At 45.8% G+C, this 16,757-nt stretch overlaps 1 protein-coding gene across 2 annotated transcripts in view; it reads left to right on the forward strand.

Annotated features, from left to right (window-relative positions):
• TSPAN32 (tetraspanin 32) overlaps nucleotides 1–16,757 on the forward strand; it is a 30,875-nt gene continuing 14,118 nt past the window's right edge. For both annotated transcript variants that reach the window (XM_083864292.1, XM_083864293.1), the window contains exons 1-4: nucleotides 1–103; nucleotides 2,119–2,233; nucleotides 3,478–3,575; nucleotides 10,156–10,230. In XM_083864292.1, the coding sequence (XP_083720418.1) occupies nucleotides 38–103; nucleotides 2,119–2,233; nucleotides 3,478–3,575; nucleotides 10,156–10,230 (354 nt within the window). In that variant the 5' untranslated portion in view covers nucleotides 1–37. The remainder of the gene's footprint in view (nucleotides 104–2,118; nucleotides 2,234–3,477; nucleotides 3,576–10,155; nucleotides 10,231–16,757) is intronic.

A 16,757-nucleotide genomic window follows, 5' to 3' on the forward strand; every position in this document is an offset into this window, starting at 1 on the left:
GAGATCAACTGCCAGCTCTCTCTGGGGACAAGCTGCCATGGGACTGAGGTGTGGGATGAGGAGCACCAAGTGCCAGCTGCTGGTGACCAGCCTCTGTGTCATGGTAAGCAGGCAGGTTTGGGGGGATCTCTGCAGAACCGAGGTGAGCTGTTACCTTTCCCATCCCCACTCTGGGAGGAGATGGTTTTCCCACGTTCTGTTTTTGGCGGGTGGAGGGCAAGCACAACCAACTGCCTGGGTTATCATTGCACCATGGGCAGTTATCTCTGGCCACCAGCATCACTCCCCCTCCTCTGATAGACTTCTGGTTTCTCAGGGCTGTCACACCACTGCAGCTCTTTCACAATTCAACAGCTGCTTCCAAGGAGAAAGAAAAGGTCGCTGCTGGCAGAATGGGTGGGTTTCAGTAAAAAGATATTTGCTCCTGTCTCCTTGGAGCAAAAAAGAGAGGATGGACCTGCTGCAGTGATGCTTGCTGCTGGGAGGGTGGTCTACTGCAGGTGGGATCAGTGAGGATATGAAACTGCAAGGCTTTGGTGGAAGTGTGTGTGAGGAACCTGTAGATAGCACTGCAAAGTGAAAGTAATTCCAGGGACTCTTTTTATCAGTTTTTGAAGCAAATTCAAGGGGAGCTTCTGGACATCTGCTGTTAGAGCTGATGGGAAATGGTGGAAACTGGAGAACACTTCTTGTGGATGCTTTGACTTGTATGTTCTTGTTGCCTTTTCACTTCATCAAAACTTGCCAGTTTAATAATAATAATAACACTAGCAATAACAATAATCTGTATTTAGCTCAAACAGGGTTAGTGGCTTGTTAAGAGTGTAATTAAAAGGTAATACCTTATTTTGGGCCACAAATGAATTTTCTAGTTTTTCCAAATTTCAACATTCCAAGACTGCAGTGGCTGTAAGGTGGTTCCCTCTTCCAAATAACAGAACATGCCACTTGGAAGAAATGAAAGGAGGATTGGTACCAAGCATATTTAGAGGAGACATTAAGGCACAGCCTCTGTGGATGGTTAGAATCACATTCTCGCTGTTGGGAGGATTTTAGACTGGTGTTTCTCAGAAATCTGAGCTAACTCGTGTTGCATTTAATATTTTGCTGGGCGTGGGTCAAGATAGGCAGTAATACACAGTCTGAAGGATCAGCGGGTGCCACAAATTAGGTTAGACAAAATTCTATGGTTTGGATGGATTTAGTCTTTGAGACTGTAAGCCTCCAGCAAAAGCTCTTAGGAAATGTCACACAGTGGGGATTATGTTGAGATTGCACTGTCACGTTTGACTCAGGTATAGCTCATGTTTCCGTATTGTAAAGGCACAAAATTATGAAGCCTTATCTTCTGAGCTAGGAGCAGCCTTACATTTTGTATTTTCCAGGCTTATTACACTAGATTTGGAGCTGGTTTTGCTGCTGATGCCTTTGTCCCAGCTCTGCCACCAGTCATGCTGCAAGGAGCCCAGCCCTAGAGCCGGGTGCCATCAGAAATGTTCCCTCTCCATCACCTGGAGAGGTGACGTGCAAGTAGTCACCCCATGCCTTAAGCATACTGGTGCTCTCAGGGGTGGGACAGACAGACACACCAGCAACACCTTGCAGAGACAGAAACCACCACAGACAGCTTAGAGTAGTACAGGACTCTCTATCATAGGAAACAGCCAACAGCAGGCAATGAGACTGGTAATAGCAAAGAGAAAAGCAGAGATCTTCACCTCTGCCCAAAACACCTCTTGAAGCTGGGAGTCCTCACAGCCACACGTGCACAATTTAACAGAGTGAGGTGGCACTGCACAGGTGTGCTGCAAGAGCATCAATCCTCTCAGTTTTCTTCTTGTGATGGAAATTCAATCCATAGGTACTGGCCAAGAGACTATGGGCTGCACAGTCACACATGCACTCTTTATGCAAGAGAGAAAAACAGCCTTAGTATTTTCAAGTGTCTAGGGTTTGTCCTTTTATGTGCATTTTGGGGTACACGTGGTGGTCTCTGAATGATGAGGCTGTCTGCATTTGCATGGGGTGCAGGAGTGTCCAGATACACCTCAAACCTTTGTGTGCACCCAGCAGGAGCTGCTGCCATGTAAATCCTTTCCTGAAACTCTTATTTTCCAGCTGCTGGGGCTCTCCATCGCCACGCTGAGCACAGTCACTCACTATGGGCTCCGTTTCACCCTCATCAGCAACATCTCCCTGGACAGCAATGCCTACAGGGTCATCCACCACACAGGTATGTTGTGGTCACATCCCAGTGAGACCTTTGGTGATACCCAGAGCTGTAAAATTCCTTACAGCAATAGAAGAAAATTCAGGGGTATCTCAAGAGGAGGAAGGAGCTGGGTTTTGGAGGCTGCATTAGCACTAACAGTCCCCTAGGCACTTTCTTTCCCTGCATGCCTGTAACCAAAGGATGCTGTGGGTGCACGGGGTGCTTAGGTGCTTCTGTGTTTGCACCTGTTCCTCTATTCTCCAGCCCCTGTGCTGTGGTAACTCAGGAGCTCCTCAGTCACTGCACTGGGGCTGGCAGGAGACTGGAAGCACGGGAAGAGGAACTACAGGAGTTGAAGCAGAACACAGAAAATTGGGGCTGGGAGGAGAAATGCTTGGCAGCACCTCAAGCTTTTCTGAGGAAATGTGCAATATTTCCACTTTCACAAGGGAGAAGTATAAACTGAGTAGGTACAAGGCTAGAGCAAAGATAGCCCAGATACTAAAATACCCCGCTCACCACTGCTGCACATGCCTCTGCTGCTTCTCTCAAGCTGCACTCTGGGCTTAAACATGCTCATATCCTCTTGAGATCCTGGTTCTCAATTTTAGTTTAACAAGGCAGGTGTAAAAACTGTGTTAGTCCAAGGCTAAGGTACATTCCTTCCCTGTTCCTACACATAAATGCTGGCACTGACTGCAGCCTTGCAGGCTGTCCCACACCAGCCACCCATCTCCAGCAAAGCTTCCCCTTGCCTTGTATGCAAGCATTCCCTCTGCGTGGTTAGCCTAGCAAAGCCCTTTGCAGCGCTGTGGTCCCTGAGCCCTGCCCCAGGGAACTGGCTGTGATCCTGCCTGAGCCAAGAGGAAACCAGAGGGTGAGTGTTGCACCAGATTAGCAATGCCCAGAGTCCTGATAGAGGCTGTGGGACAGCTGCTGCACACCAGCACCCCCCATTTGGGGGATCCTTATCAGAATGCTGAAGTAATTGGCAGCTTCTGCTCTGTTGGGTAGACCAACACCATTTTAGGCTGCTTCACTCTGCTGGAGCTGTGGGAACCACCCAGAAGCTTACAGCCCTGCAGACATACACAGCAAAGCATAGAGACAGGGGGTATTGAATAAATTACAGAAAAAATTCAGTTCTGCAACCTGGTCATCTGGGGCCAGCTCCCCAAAATGCAGTTTTTGGCCCCTCTGTGGGTGAAGCATTAGACTAGGCCTCTGGCATCTGACCACAACTCTCACATCTGTCTTCCTTCCAGCTTTCTACTTTGGGATCTGCCTGAGCATGACGCTGATCCTGGCAGCCCTGCTGAGCTCTGCCGCCACAGTGCGGGAATCGCAGTGCCTCACCGCCATGGTGTGTATCCGTAGGGTACTGGCTGGGAGGGGCTTTTGGTCACCTGGGGCTGGCCCCATAACGTGTGATGCTGGGGGCTGCATTGCCTTATGCCTGGGAGAATGCTTGCCTGGGGAAGAAGGGAGGTCTTGTTGTAACACCTTGTGCTGCAAGGGGACATTTTTGAAAAAGTGCGACCTTGCAGAGCTCTTCAGGCTGAGGATTGCATCATTCCATGCCTTTTTTTTTTTTTTTTTTTTTTTTTTTTTTTTTTTTTTTTTTTTTTTTTTGCCAAGGCCTGTATATACAGCTTTCAGAAGGAAGGGGTTTATCTGCCAAGCAACTAAGGTGATGACAATTCCCAGAGTATTTTTTTCCCCCTCATCAAGTCAACACATGGTTTGTGCGGGGAAACCTTAGTAGTGTGATTTTGAGTCTCACATGCTTCCCCTGACTTGTGACAGCAAAATTAGCCCCTTTTTCCCACCTCACTGCAAACATCCATACAAAGCAGGGCAGCAGGCATGGGGGATTTGGGCAGGACCCTGAATTTCAGCCTACAAGCAGAGGGTGGAGAAGTAGCATGAGAGTTGAAATCCCCCCTTTCTCTTCTCCATCAGCCTGTTTGGGCCTGGACCATGTTGACAGTAGTAAACTGCACTGTGAGCTAAGCTCCATTTCAAAACAGAGCCTGCATGTGGGGCTGAGCCTGTACAGAGCAGCTTCCAGCCTTGGAGGTGGTGGGATAAGTGGTAAAGTGCTGCTCACTGCGTGTTTTCCCATGTGAAGGGCAGGAGTTAACAGGTAGGTTGTTGAGCATGAAATCTTGCTTAATATAAAATAATTGCATTGCTGTCATACACTAACTTTAAAGAGATTTATCTAATCTGTGTAATTGAGGGAAATGATACTGATGGCAGAAACAAGAAGCTGACACCTGAAAATTCAGTGCAAAGCAGCCACTGAAATTAATGTTTTCACCTTCTCAATACACCGTCTTCCTTTCTCTGTTTGAGATGCCCAAAGGGGCCTGAGATTCCATGAATTAAGCAAAATATGTGTAACTCCCCTCTCTTTTGCTGAGGTGTCTTTAATGTGTGCCTGCAGTTACCACATCTAAACCAACAGACAGGTATGTACAGATCTGTGGAGAATGTCATGGCTGCCTGAAGATCACACTTCTCTATAATGTTTATTTGTTGCCTTACTCTCTGGTATAGTTTGAGGCATGCCACTCCATAGAACAGGCTGTTAAAATAGTAATAAAGAGCACCAACATATACTGAGTGAACTGCAGAGCTGCTGTCCAAAGAGCACTGTCCAAGGGCCACACGGTGCTGCTCTCCCTTCCCACTGAAACGTGGGTGATCCTTCCTCCAGCCACCCATCACCTCCCCCAGCCCAGCTGCTTTGGGATATCACAGCCAAGCTTTGCTCGCCAAAGCAACCTCTGGCTGGCAGAACCCTCAAACTGGCTATTTATTTCTGTGGCTCCTAGTGCATCCTGTTGGCTTGTTTTTAGCTTCCACGGTTTGGGTCCTCTGGGGGATGTGGCCATCTGCATCCCCTGGTGGCACGTTAGTAGGGAAGTCACGGTACCGCTGCAGAGGAAAGGTGTGCCTTCCCCGCAGCTGTGGCGACGAGGCTTCATCCCACGCCGCTCTCGGCAGGGATCAGGGGATGCTTCTTGGCTGCCTTTGAGCTCCGTGCCGAGGCGTGGGGCAGGAGGGAGAGGGCCGCTGGCCGCCGCGCGGGGCCGCTCCAGCGCCGCGCTCCGCCGCTCCCGCTCCCCGCCCGCTCCGGGACACGCCGCGGAACGGGAGCGGCCCCGGGGTGCCTGCGGAGCGCTGGCACGGCCTCAGCCCTCGGGAATTAGCTGGAGACACTCAGGAGCTGGCCACTAGCAAAGGTATTCTCGGCTCCAGGTCGTTCAAGGAGCTCATCGGCATCTTAAATCACACAAGGGGACTTTGCCTATTCCCATAAATCGCCCAGTCCCCTCCCAGCCGTATCTTCCACCTAGGGCCAGGTCGCTGCTTGTTTTGCCCCCAGTTCCCACTCCCAAGGCACACATTTAATCTTTGATCTGCCAGCAAGAAGCAAGAGCAGGGAAAACCAGTCCTGACGGCTGCAGCGAGGTGCAATGCCAGGCAGGAGTTGGGTTTGGCCCTGTGGGGCTCCAAAGCTGGTCAGTGTGTTGTCCAGCCCTGCTGATCCCTGCAGTGCTCTAGCTCACAGGAGCAATCAGCCCTGCTGCTTGGACCTTTTTTCCTCCTTCTGCAATAGAGAGTCTTTCATCTTTCCCCACTATTGATTTTAAAGGACTTTTCCTCCCTGCATAGAGTGTGTCTTATTTAGAAGACCATTTAATTCACCCTTGAATCAAAGAGGGAGGACACCGCACTATTTGCCTGACATCTGTGGCTGTCTAGGAAACCAAGCCATGCGTGGGGGATGTATGCATCGATGTGGCTGGCCCACCACAATGCCACTTGGTAAACCAGCCACCCTGGGGAAAAGCTGGCAAGGATGCAGATTGGGCTCACAAGAGCTTTTTTTTTTTTTTTTTTTTTTTTTTTTTTTTTTTTTTTTTTTTTTTTTTTTTTTTTTTTGTCTGTTTGGATTATGTATCATCATGCTGCCTGGCTGGAGGTTTGTGTGCCTACAGAGGAGGAGTCTCTGGTCTTTGCAGGCCTTACTGGTGCTGTTCTAATAACAGTAATGGGTGCACAGTGGTTGGAAACCAGGACAGGTCAAACTGATTTAAGCACACCCATCTCAGGAGGTTGTCTTCTAGCTGCATTAGCAGCATCATGAGACCAGAGAGATGCTACTGTGCATCCAGTGCTGCTTGTGAGGAAGCTGGTTCCAAGAAAGTAATTGAGAACTTAAGGGTAAAAAATTATGTTCTAAAATCCAGTAATATTACACCTAAAGCTCCTCTTAAACAAGGAGAATAGCAACAGCCTCATTGACTGTGCTCCAGCTCAGGCAAACTCTGCTTTCTGGTGATTCATGGTCCATCATGCAGTCAATCCTGAATGTAAATATCCTGCAGCTCTCACAGCCCCTGGAGCCCATGTTGCTATTGAAGGGGAGGAAAAGGAAGGAAAACAGCAGTTTTCCTAGTGCTGTTTGCACAAAGGAAAGACTCTGATACCAGTGAGGTTTAAAGCATCATGTGTTGTTACCTGATCAGACAGAGAAAGGGAAAGAAAAGAAAAATCAGGGAGCAACATGCCAACCATAACATCCCAGCTGAAATTCTCACATCCGAACTTTACAGTCTAAAACCCGACTAGTATAGAGGAAAATTTGTGCTCAGGATGGAGCAGATGTTCAAAAAAAATTCAGTGGAAAAAGCCTCAGTGAATGCCCAATATAACCCAGTTTTTCATCAAGATTGATGAGCTAATAGGGCCAGCACACAGCACGGTTTGCTTTATTATACCCAGGTGTAGGCCAGTGTTTAGAGGGTCCTTAATATCCCTGCAGCATACCTCAGCATCTTCCTTTCTAATTTAATCTGCCTCCTGTGTTCACACTCATGGTGCATCTGAGTGAGGCATCTGTGTGCTACTGGCAGAGCTGGTGCTGAGGACAGATTCCTCTTTCACACTGATGTCACTGACTCGTGTTTGCTTTGTGGAAGGGCAAAAACATTGCATGCTTTTAGATGAACTGGGTCAGGCAGGGAGGGACACAACCTGATGGATGCCATCTGAAGTTTGCCCCCCCTTTCCCTGCCCCTGGGCTCTGCAGTCTGGCAGGGGATTGGCCTTTGCAATGACCACAGCAGCACCAAAAAGCAGCTGGAGCAGAGCAGGGCAGAGGTCAGCTCCTTCCCTGGAAGTGTAGGAGTTTGGCAGAACACAGCTACAGATACAGTATGAGCTAAAGGATCTCCCCCTCATCCAAAGCAGACCTCCTCCACCAAAGGAGAAGCATCAGAAAGGGAAATTAAAAGAAATACCAGCCAACAGACAGGGTGCTGTTCCTGTGGATTCTGCCAAGTCTGTCAAAGAGAAATTGTTCCTTGCAGCAAGGATGGAAGCAAGGTCATTCATAAAGCAGTAATTGATGTCTGCCTGGTGACAGCCCTCCACTGGGCTGATGTAGCTGTCTCTCGCAAGAGGAGCAGGCAGCAGTCTGTGGCTGGCTCTGAGGAGCTCCAATGGTCTGGGAGATGGTGAACTAGCCTCAACCCTTCCACATTTTGTATGCAAACTGCACGTTGCCTTTTTCTTTTTTCTCCAAATGTCTTCTAATGTAATTAGAAAGTTGCTCTTCCAAAAGCCTTTTGGCTGGGAAGGGAAAAAGCAAGCTATAATTCATTTATGAGATGTTCTTGGAGCCATGTAATTGCTGTGAAGCAGCTGGATGGAGGGGGAGCTTCCCAAAGGGCTGCATCTTGGTATTCCCAGAGAAACCAGGCAGAAATAAAGGGAGAGCTGATGCTGAAGGACTGAGATGTGGGGTGGAGCTGAGGAAGGGAAGATGAGAAGAAGGATTTTTATCTGCTGGGGGTTCTGACCCCAGAGAGGTGTTGTAAGTGCTGGAGCTGGTGGGAAAAGGAATGGAGAGGACAGGGGAAGAAATCTGCGTTGTCACTGGCATCATGTTGCTCACAGTCTCTGGTTCATGGTGCGTCACCTGTATTATAACTTTAATGGAATAATATGCAGAAGAGTGGTCACATTGCTATCAGTGCTGGTTTTTCTATCTGACTAATTTTCTTTTTTTTTAAATTTTCTTGTCTTTGAACTTGATTTTATTGAAAATGCTGTTTGTTTGGTGGGGAGGTTGTTGGAGGCAGTGCAAAATGCAGGGTGTGGTCCTATTGAGGAGCAACCTGACATGCCTGCAGGGTTGAACCCCCAGTCCAGCTGGGATTTGGTCTGAGATATCTTGTCTTGCAAGCTCTTCCACATCTCCGTGACTTGTAACCACCTTGTCATGTTGGTGTTTGATCAAACTTTTCCTCTCATCTTCTTTAGGGTCTTGGGTGATCTCATTTTAGCTCCTAGCAAGGCAACGAGTGATCTCATCAGCTATATGGCCAGGCAGCTGCCAAAAAAATAAATGAAAGGAGAGACCGAACATACATAATTTAAGATTTTTCGTAAGAGCTGTACCAGGGTTTTCCCCAGTGCCTGATGCAGAGCCTGAAACAAGGCAGCCCCCAAAAAAGTGGTGAATACCAGTGGCAGTTTTGTTCCAGGAGCAAAGTCTCCAGGCAGGGCAGAGAAACGGAACAGATGGACAAGAGCCAGCAAAAGGATTTTACTGGCACATTCACTTTCATTTCCAGGATTTGAAGTAACACATTTTCCTTTCTTGCTGCTTATGCATGAGTTTGAAGCTTTTTTTTTTTAACTATATCTTTTAAGCAAATTATTTTTGTGAAGCAGAACCAGTAGAAGCAATGTTCTTCTTCCTCTCTTAAGCCTGAATTCAGTAAAATTTCATGAAAGATTTAAACTTTTTCACATTATTTCAACTATATCATACAATGAAAGCAGTCATAGAAAAAAATTAGAAATCAAAATAAAGTGCAGTCAGCTGGGTAAGTTTCCCACATAATGTTGTGTTGAAAGAGGCACAGTTTCATGGAAAAAAATTGTATGGGCATTAATTTTCAACCAATGCTTATTCATCATCTTTTGTCATTCCAGGACTAAGCTGTGGATTCATATTGGATGAGCCCATTTAGCCTTCAAATACCTTACAGGCACTTTTTCCTTCTTTTTTTTTTTTTTTTTTTTTTTTTTTTTTTTTTTTTTTTTTTTTTTTTTATGTGAACAAGATCATTTGGTCCAGCTGTCACAGCAGGCGAGTGCTTTTTATATCAGGGTGTGTGGGTTTTTTGGTCCAGATTTGTTCAAATAAAACCACAAAACATGTAACTTCCAGCTCCACAAGCCTAGGGAAGAAGACAAAAGTCAAGCCATGTTTGACATCATTGCTCTTATTGTTTAGACACTTCAGGGTCAGTTTCTGGCCTTGATGATATTTCTGTCATTCTGTTGTCTAACTAGGATGGTGCTGATCTAAGGAAGACAGCTTGGCTGTACAGCTGCCACCTTGCTCACAGGCTAAGTCCAGCTCCTCTTCCAGAGCAGGTTGATTTCTATCTCTATCCATTATTTGCCTCTTTATGGACTAGCATCTTTCAAGCCAATAGCCAAGTTTTAAAAGCATGGGATTGAATCCCATGAGGAAGGAGATGCTATTCTGGAGCACAGTCCTGCAGCAGAAGGGAAGCATACTGTGAATACAATGTTTTTTATACCTCCTTTTCTTTGTCCAAGAGGAACTTGGGCAGAATAGATTTACTGCACTGCAAAAAGCTCCTGTTTGTTTGGTCAAACGCTTCAATTGGCCACAGTGTAATTAGAGGGTTCCTGATGGGGAACCACATTATTGTCCATCTAATTTCTTTTAAGTAACTGTCATTATGAAGGATATTAAAAGAAGGTGATGTTTAAACTTTAATGAAACTTGCTCAAACAAGCATATTAAATATGTCCTGATTGTGTTTGCAAATGGGTATTTTTCTCCCCAGGCTGTAACTGTTGGTATTTTTCCTCTTTATCCTCAGGGATTTTTCTGTTTTGCTCTGGCCTTTTGTGGATTGATCCCAGCTGCCTGCTGGAGATACACACACAGCACAGAGGTAAGTGTTGGCTGCTAGGAAATACCACCAGCATCTCATTAGAGATTTTTTTTTTTTTTTTGGTAGCAACTATTTCTCCCATAAAAGGAACATCTGGTGTTAATTAAGCCATCCATACTGAGGTCTATCAGATCTGTGCTCTGTTGCATCCGTCCTTTGGAAGAACAGGGTCACCTTCATCAGCTGCCTCTTCAATGGGATCATCTGAAGGGAGAAACCCATGGAAAACCTCATGCAGGGTGAATGCCTTGTGCTGAAAGCAAAACAAAATGCAACTCTCCTTAGCTTTGGGATTTTTTTTTCCAGGGGATGTTTGCTTTGTTTTGTTTTAAATGAGATGCTTGACTTCTAAAAAGTCATTTCCAGCTGGTTCTAATTCCTGCTAATGTCTATTGGGACCATCTATTCTAAGGCAGTGGCAGGTTGTTCTCCTGGCAGTGGCCAGGAGAAACACCCAAGAGATGGGTTTATTAACATGTAGCAGTGGTACATGAAAAACACAAGAGTGAAAAATAGTATTTTGGGTCACTATCATGCTGGGCCAGAAAGAGAAGATTATAGGAGGCTGAATTTGGAAGAAAGTTAGGTTTTGAATTGTTAACCCAGAGCTTGCTGGTGCTGTGGCAGATGGGTGGTATGGGAGATACAAGGTGCTGGGTTAGTTGGTCATAATTCCCCTTTTAGCTCAAAAAATACAAAATTTAAGAGACTTGAGAGTGTAAAAAAATCATGACATCTTTCTTTTGAAAGCACAACAGTGGTATTTTTGGCAAGTACCTAAATAATTCAGAGAAGTGCTTGGAACTGTGATAGATGTTTCATGCAGTGGCTCAGTCCTTGTCTCTGTTTTGCTCCTCCCCAGCCCTAGGCATGTGCCATAACCTGCAATGTTCTGGGCACCAATGAGGATGTAACGTGAAACATCATCCCAGTGAATTAGGGATTCATGCTGCCAGCTCATCTTTTTAGGGTTACATATATTGGAGGTGATCAAAGACCAGTCTGAAGTGGCAGAAGGCTGGCCTTGAGATTTCCTTGGAGGAAATTTCCTTAGATGGAAGAGCACAACTCCATCAAAATCCTGGAGACAGTCCGTACTAGGACTGTGGCAATTGCTTTTGCAGGCACAAGGAGCCCTGTCCTGTAATGGTACAGTGTCCTGTGCATAATTTAAAACCCAGTCCTTCTGAAAGCAGAAGTCAAAGTTGAGGTGAGGGATGAGGTCCTGCTTTTCTAGAAAGTTTTCCCAGAGCTGGCCAGTGCCCACAGTGGTTGAAAATCCTTTGAAATGTGCAGGTGGCTACACTGGACCAGGCTAAAGTTGTTGCTCAAGGTAGGAGCTGTTGGCCAAGGAGATTTTTGGCTGACCTGCTGTTATGCAAGGTAGCAAAAAAACCCAGCAAGCACAAAGCAATGCTTTTTCAGATGCCAGCAGCTTGTGGCCCAGGTGTCTGCTGCTGGCACCTGCTGGTGCCTTTGCCTTTAATGTTCCCACTGGGTTTCTCCTCTGTGAATTTGTCCAACTGCTTTGGAAAAGTTAAGGATGAGTGTCAGTAGCACAACAGCATCTTTTATCTGTACACTTAGCTGGCTGCAGTGGATTCAATCAGAGTTGAGACATCCATGAAAAAATGTCTTTCTACAGCCTCTGTATTTTTTTTTTCTTATTGTTTCAGGCAAAACTACCAACATTTAGTACATTCCCTGTAACAGTTGAACATGGAAATAAATTGGTTTTCATGACTAACACAGAAGGGAGCACACTTTCCTCCTTCTTCTGCAAATGTTAAATTGTAGATTGATACAAAGGCCATGTCGGTAAAGAAGAAATGTCACCAGAAACTGTCTGGTTGGCATTGTGAAATTGTGTTTTCTAAATAGACTATTTATTTAGTTTTACTGTTAATCTACATACATGGTGTAGGGTATAAAAAGACTGCAAGAAAAAAGTTGTATGTTGGGTTATGTAATACAGGGATGTGCCATGCAAAAAATATTTTGCTGAAAATATTTAAAGGAGTATTGCTTTGTATATCTCTGAATCAGTACATCTGTTTTTACTTCAAATTATTTTCATGGGGTTTTTTTTGCTATGACTGCCCTGCCCACACATGAACCCATGGTTATGGTTGGCTTTAGTAATTGGTTGGGATTCTGTAAGCAAAACAACTTCCACTAGGCAAAATTAGGGGTTTTGTAAACGGTTAACTTTCTGGGCAAAGAAAACCAGCAGTGTTTCTGACAACAGGGAAAAAAAAATAAGAGTCCATCTTGTGCTTCTCTGCTTTCTAAAATCTAAGGAAAAGCAGGGAATATAAATGAGGAAGATTTAATTAGAAGTGTCACTTACAGAATATTGGAAATTTAGTTTTGACTGAAAAGTAACCTGTTCTCACTAAGAGAGAGAAATGCAGGTGTGAGAGAAAAATACAGAAAGAAATGCAGATGTGCCTGCCCCTCCAGGACAGGAGCACAGTGATACAGAAAACTGAATTAAGTAGGGAGTAGACTTCTGAAGTCTCATTATAAGCTGGTTTTTTCCTTGTCTTTCTCAAAATAAAGAACCAAATTCAAGCAGGTGTCCTCTGCTGCCTACTGCATGTCAGTACTCTCAAAAATAGTTAATTGCCGTAATCTGAGGGGGGAAAATCAAACCCAGCCAAGTGGGTGGGTGTCTTATAAGCTTGATGAGATGTACACAGCTATCAAGAAAGGAACAGAACTGAAGATGTAAAACTGAATTTGGATGAGTATGGCCATTACACGTGCCTGAATCACTAAGAGCACCAAGAGGTACTGCCCCCATGTACATGGCTAGAACAAAACTTTCAGGTTTTCCCATGAAAAATACATTGACTTTCCAGTGGAATGCCAGACAGAAAATTAGGCTGTTCATTTTGGAAATGCCAGCTGGGAGCTGGTGTCAGTAGTTCCTGTCCTCTCCCTCCCTGCTGGCAAGGTGCCGAACACAGGCAGCACTGAAAATAGAGTCCTCCCCTCCCTTTGCAAGCTGGGGATGGGAGGTCTCCCCTGCACTAATCCATGGCAGATGCTTCAGTGGTTTTACTCCTGTAGGTAAAAAAAAAAAAAAAATTACAAAAAAATTCTACATTTTCCTCATAAAGCAGACCCCTCTTACAGAAAATCATCTGAAACAGTAAACCCCAATAGTCAGTTGAAAATTTGCTTTCATGGTTATTATCAAGAGACAATAGGTAGAAATGTTGTTTGAGCATGATGAAAACAAGATGCCTATTTTACCTGTGTGGCTTTTTCAGGGCCTTTTTAAAAGTACTTCCTACAGAGAAGCTGGGCAGGGAGGAAAGGAAGAGTTATTTGTAAATATTTGATATTCTCAGACCTGGGCACTGTAAACAAAATGAATCTTCTCATTTCCCATTCTTTTCTGCTTTCATGACCTTCTGTAACTTCTAGATGTATTCTTTCAGACAGATGTTGAATGTTTTAATTTCAAGTTATCCACTCAATGTCACCATAGTCTGTTTTCTTAAAGTGATGTATGCCAGACATGCAGCAGTCATGAACCTCAGATTTATCATGCTTTATCCTAAAAGGTTGCATTCCAATTGTTCCTCTTCTTGGTGGGAGATGTGGTCTTGGTAGGGAAGTGTTGCAAACCTGTCTGAGAAAAGACAGTGGCGCAATCAAAGCAAACGAGACCCTTACGAGCATGGGAGGGCAGAGGGGATGGGATGACCTCTAGACAAGGTCTTTGCTGGAACTGCTGTGGTAACCATGAGGTTACCACATGGAAATCATGAGGTTTTCGGATGGTTTTCAGCCACATTAGGAAGTTCTGGTTCCTGAAGCTGAAGAGCTGAGTCTTGTTTTCCAAAGTTATCTTTATGGCAGTTCCTTTCCCACAAACTGCTGCCTGTGTTAGTGCGGTCCCTCTGTCATTCACAGCATGGGCAAAAAAGCAGGGGTGTGGAATGCAGAGCGGGATGTAGGAGAGATATGCCACATCCAGCACAGCTGGTGGGAAGGGCTGCTGCTTTCTCCTCCTGCTTCCCAGCATCCTTTCTCTCCTCACCCATTAACTGCTGCTTTCCAAACCTGTCTGCATAGGCTGGAGCAAAGCTGTACTTGCAGCTGCCATAGAGAAGATTTGGTACTCTTACTAACTAACACAAAACCAGAATAATTAAGGTTGGAAAAGACTTTTAAGATCATTGAGTCCAATCTTTGACTGTCAACTAAACCAGAGCACTTAGTGCCATTACGTAACAGTTATTTCTTGAACACTTCCAGGGACGGTGACTCACCACTTCCCTGGGCAGCTCATTCCAATGCCTGACCATCCCTTCAGTGAAGAAATTCTTCCTGATGTCCAGCCTGAACCTGGAATAGCTTGAGGCTCTTATGCTGTCACTTGTTGCCTAAGAGATGAGACAAACCCCCACCATGGTACAGGCTCCTTTCAGGTAGTTGCAGAGAGCAATAAGGTCACCCCTGAGCCTCCTTTTCTCCAGGCTAAACTACCCTCACCTCCGTCTCACTGCATTTCCTCTCCAGACCCTTCACCACTCCATTGCCCTTCTCTGGACATGCTCCAGTACTTCAATGTCTTTCTTGTAGAAAGACGTTGTCCAGAACTGGACACAGGGATCAAGGTGTGGCCCCAGCAGTACCCAGAACAGAGGGGCAATCACTGTCCTAGCCCTGCTGGCCACACTATTTTTGATACAAGCCAGGATGGCCTTGGCCTTCTTGGCCACCGGGGCCCATGCTGGCTGCTTGTCAGCTCTTACCCAGCACCCCCAGGTCCCTTTCCAGGAACTGTTATCTAAGCCTGTAGTGCTGCATGAGGTTGTTGGCCTCACTTGACCAAAGTGCAGGACCTGGCACTTTACCTTGCTGAACCTGAGGTTTGGGGTTATGTTCTGTGCCCTGCTGTGAAAGAGGCCAGAAGAGTTTCTATTCCACATCACCTTCCGCTGTTTCCTTTCTCTGCAGCCGCTGAGCCAGTTCTTCCAGCCACCCTGTGGCCTTGGCTCCAGGGTGGGTCTGTGACACTGAAATTGCTGCAACATAAAAGGGGTTTTGCAACCGAATGAGCATTTTAATTACAGAAATTCATTCACAGGTAAAAAAATGGATTAAATCAAAATTTCCCAACTCAGGAATTTGAAACTGGTGCAAATAGTTGTCCACATTTCTGTAAAGGCCTGATTCCCCTCTGAATGAAGAGGTTTTGCACTACCTGCAATAATATGGTGATCTCCTAATTATCAAATGGTTTCTCAGGTTGCTGGCTGTTTTCAAAATGAGTTTAACCTGTGGCTTTTGGCTCCACATGAGTGGAAAGGCACTAGCCCCTCTGTGCTGCGCGGCTTGTACTTCAAGAATAAACCCAAGGATTTCACTTTTTATGGGCAGGGAATGAATACAAGCCATTCCTCTACATCCTGATTCTCCTGCACCTTGCTCTGCTTCCTTCAGAGGAATTTGTCTGCTCTCCCCTCCTCTTGCTGGGAAGTGGAAATGGAGTTTTCCATGCTTTGTTAGCAAGCAAGGTGGTACCTTTTGAGATGGTGATTTTCTAACCTGTTAGAAAGCCTGGGGTACACGGCTGGAATGAACAGTTAAATAACAAACATCGCCATGCCTGGGTCTCGTTCTTAAACAAAACAGCTTCCCTCCTCCCTTTTCTGCATATGGAACCAGCATTGGTCTTCCTTCTGTGGGTCTCCCTCTCAAGCAGCACCTTTGCAAAGCCAGAGGTAGCATTGCCTGGGTCTCCGGGAGGGAAATCATCTCTTACGGTGCATAAAACCAGCACCTGCATCTTGTTTCTGCAGGTATGTAAGGAACAGCCTACCACTTCCCAGTTAACTTCTTAAGTGGGACTGTAGAGGTCCTTCCTCTGTGTATTTCCTGCGGTGTGTTTGTGTCTGCCATCGCTGCCTCTGGTGTGTGTTGAGGCGAAGTCTTGCAGGGAGTGAAATGCTTAAATGCAGGCTGAAATTCTAGAGATTTTAATGGGACTTAAACACGAGCTGAAGGTGTACTCAAGTGTTTTTCTGAAATCACAGAAGCACACAGGTAGGTGCCTTTTGGGATTTGAATCAGGGGGGCTGGATCAGGATTGTAGCCCCTTACAGGGGTCTTCCAAGAGCATTTACAAATATCACTGATGTTGCTGTGAAAACCCTGTGAACTATCTGAAATGCTCCTTGCTCTTGCTGTTAATCTAGGAGGCACAATCGCTTTAGAAGCACCAAGCTTTTCCCAGTCTCTGAACTCCATGGGAAAAACAAAAATGGGGGGAAACCCCTCCCTTTTCCTCAACGTATTTAAATACTGTGCCTCTTTCCCAGTGTTTATGTTCTCACCACCCAGCGACAGCCCACTCCCCCCAGCGAGACACTGCTCTCCTTTGTCTGAGCCTCCGCACAGGCATTTGCACTCACGGGTTCTATAATTTATGGCTGCCCCGGCGCTGAACCCACCCGGCCCCGTCTCTGCCGCTTTCTGTGGCAGAGCTGGAGCTCCCGTCTCCAGCA

The sequence above is a fragment of the Zosterops lateralis genome, assembly GCF_965231275.1.
Source record: "Zosterops lateralis genome assembly, chromosome: 6".
In the NCBI taxonomy this organism is placed as follows: Eukaryota; Metazoa; Chordata; class Aves; order Passeriformes; family Zosteropidae; genus Zosterops; species Zosterops lateralis.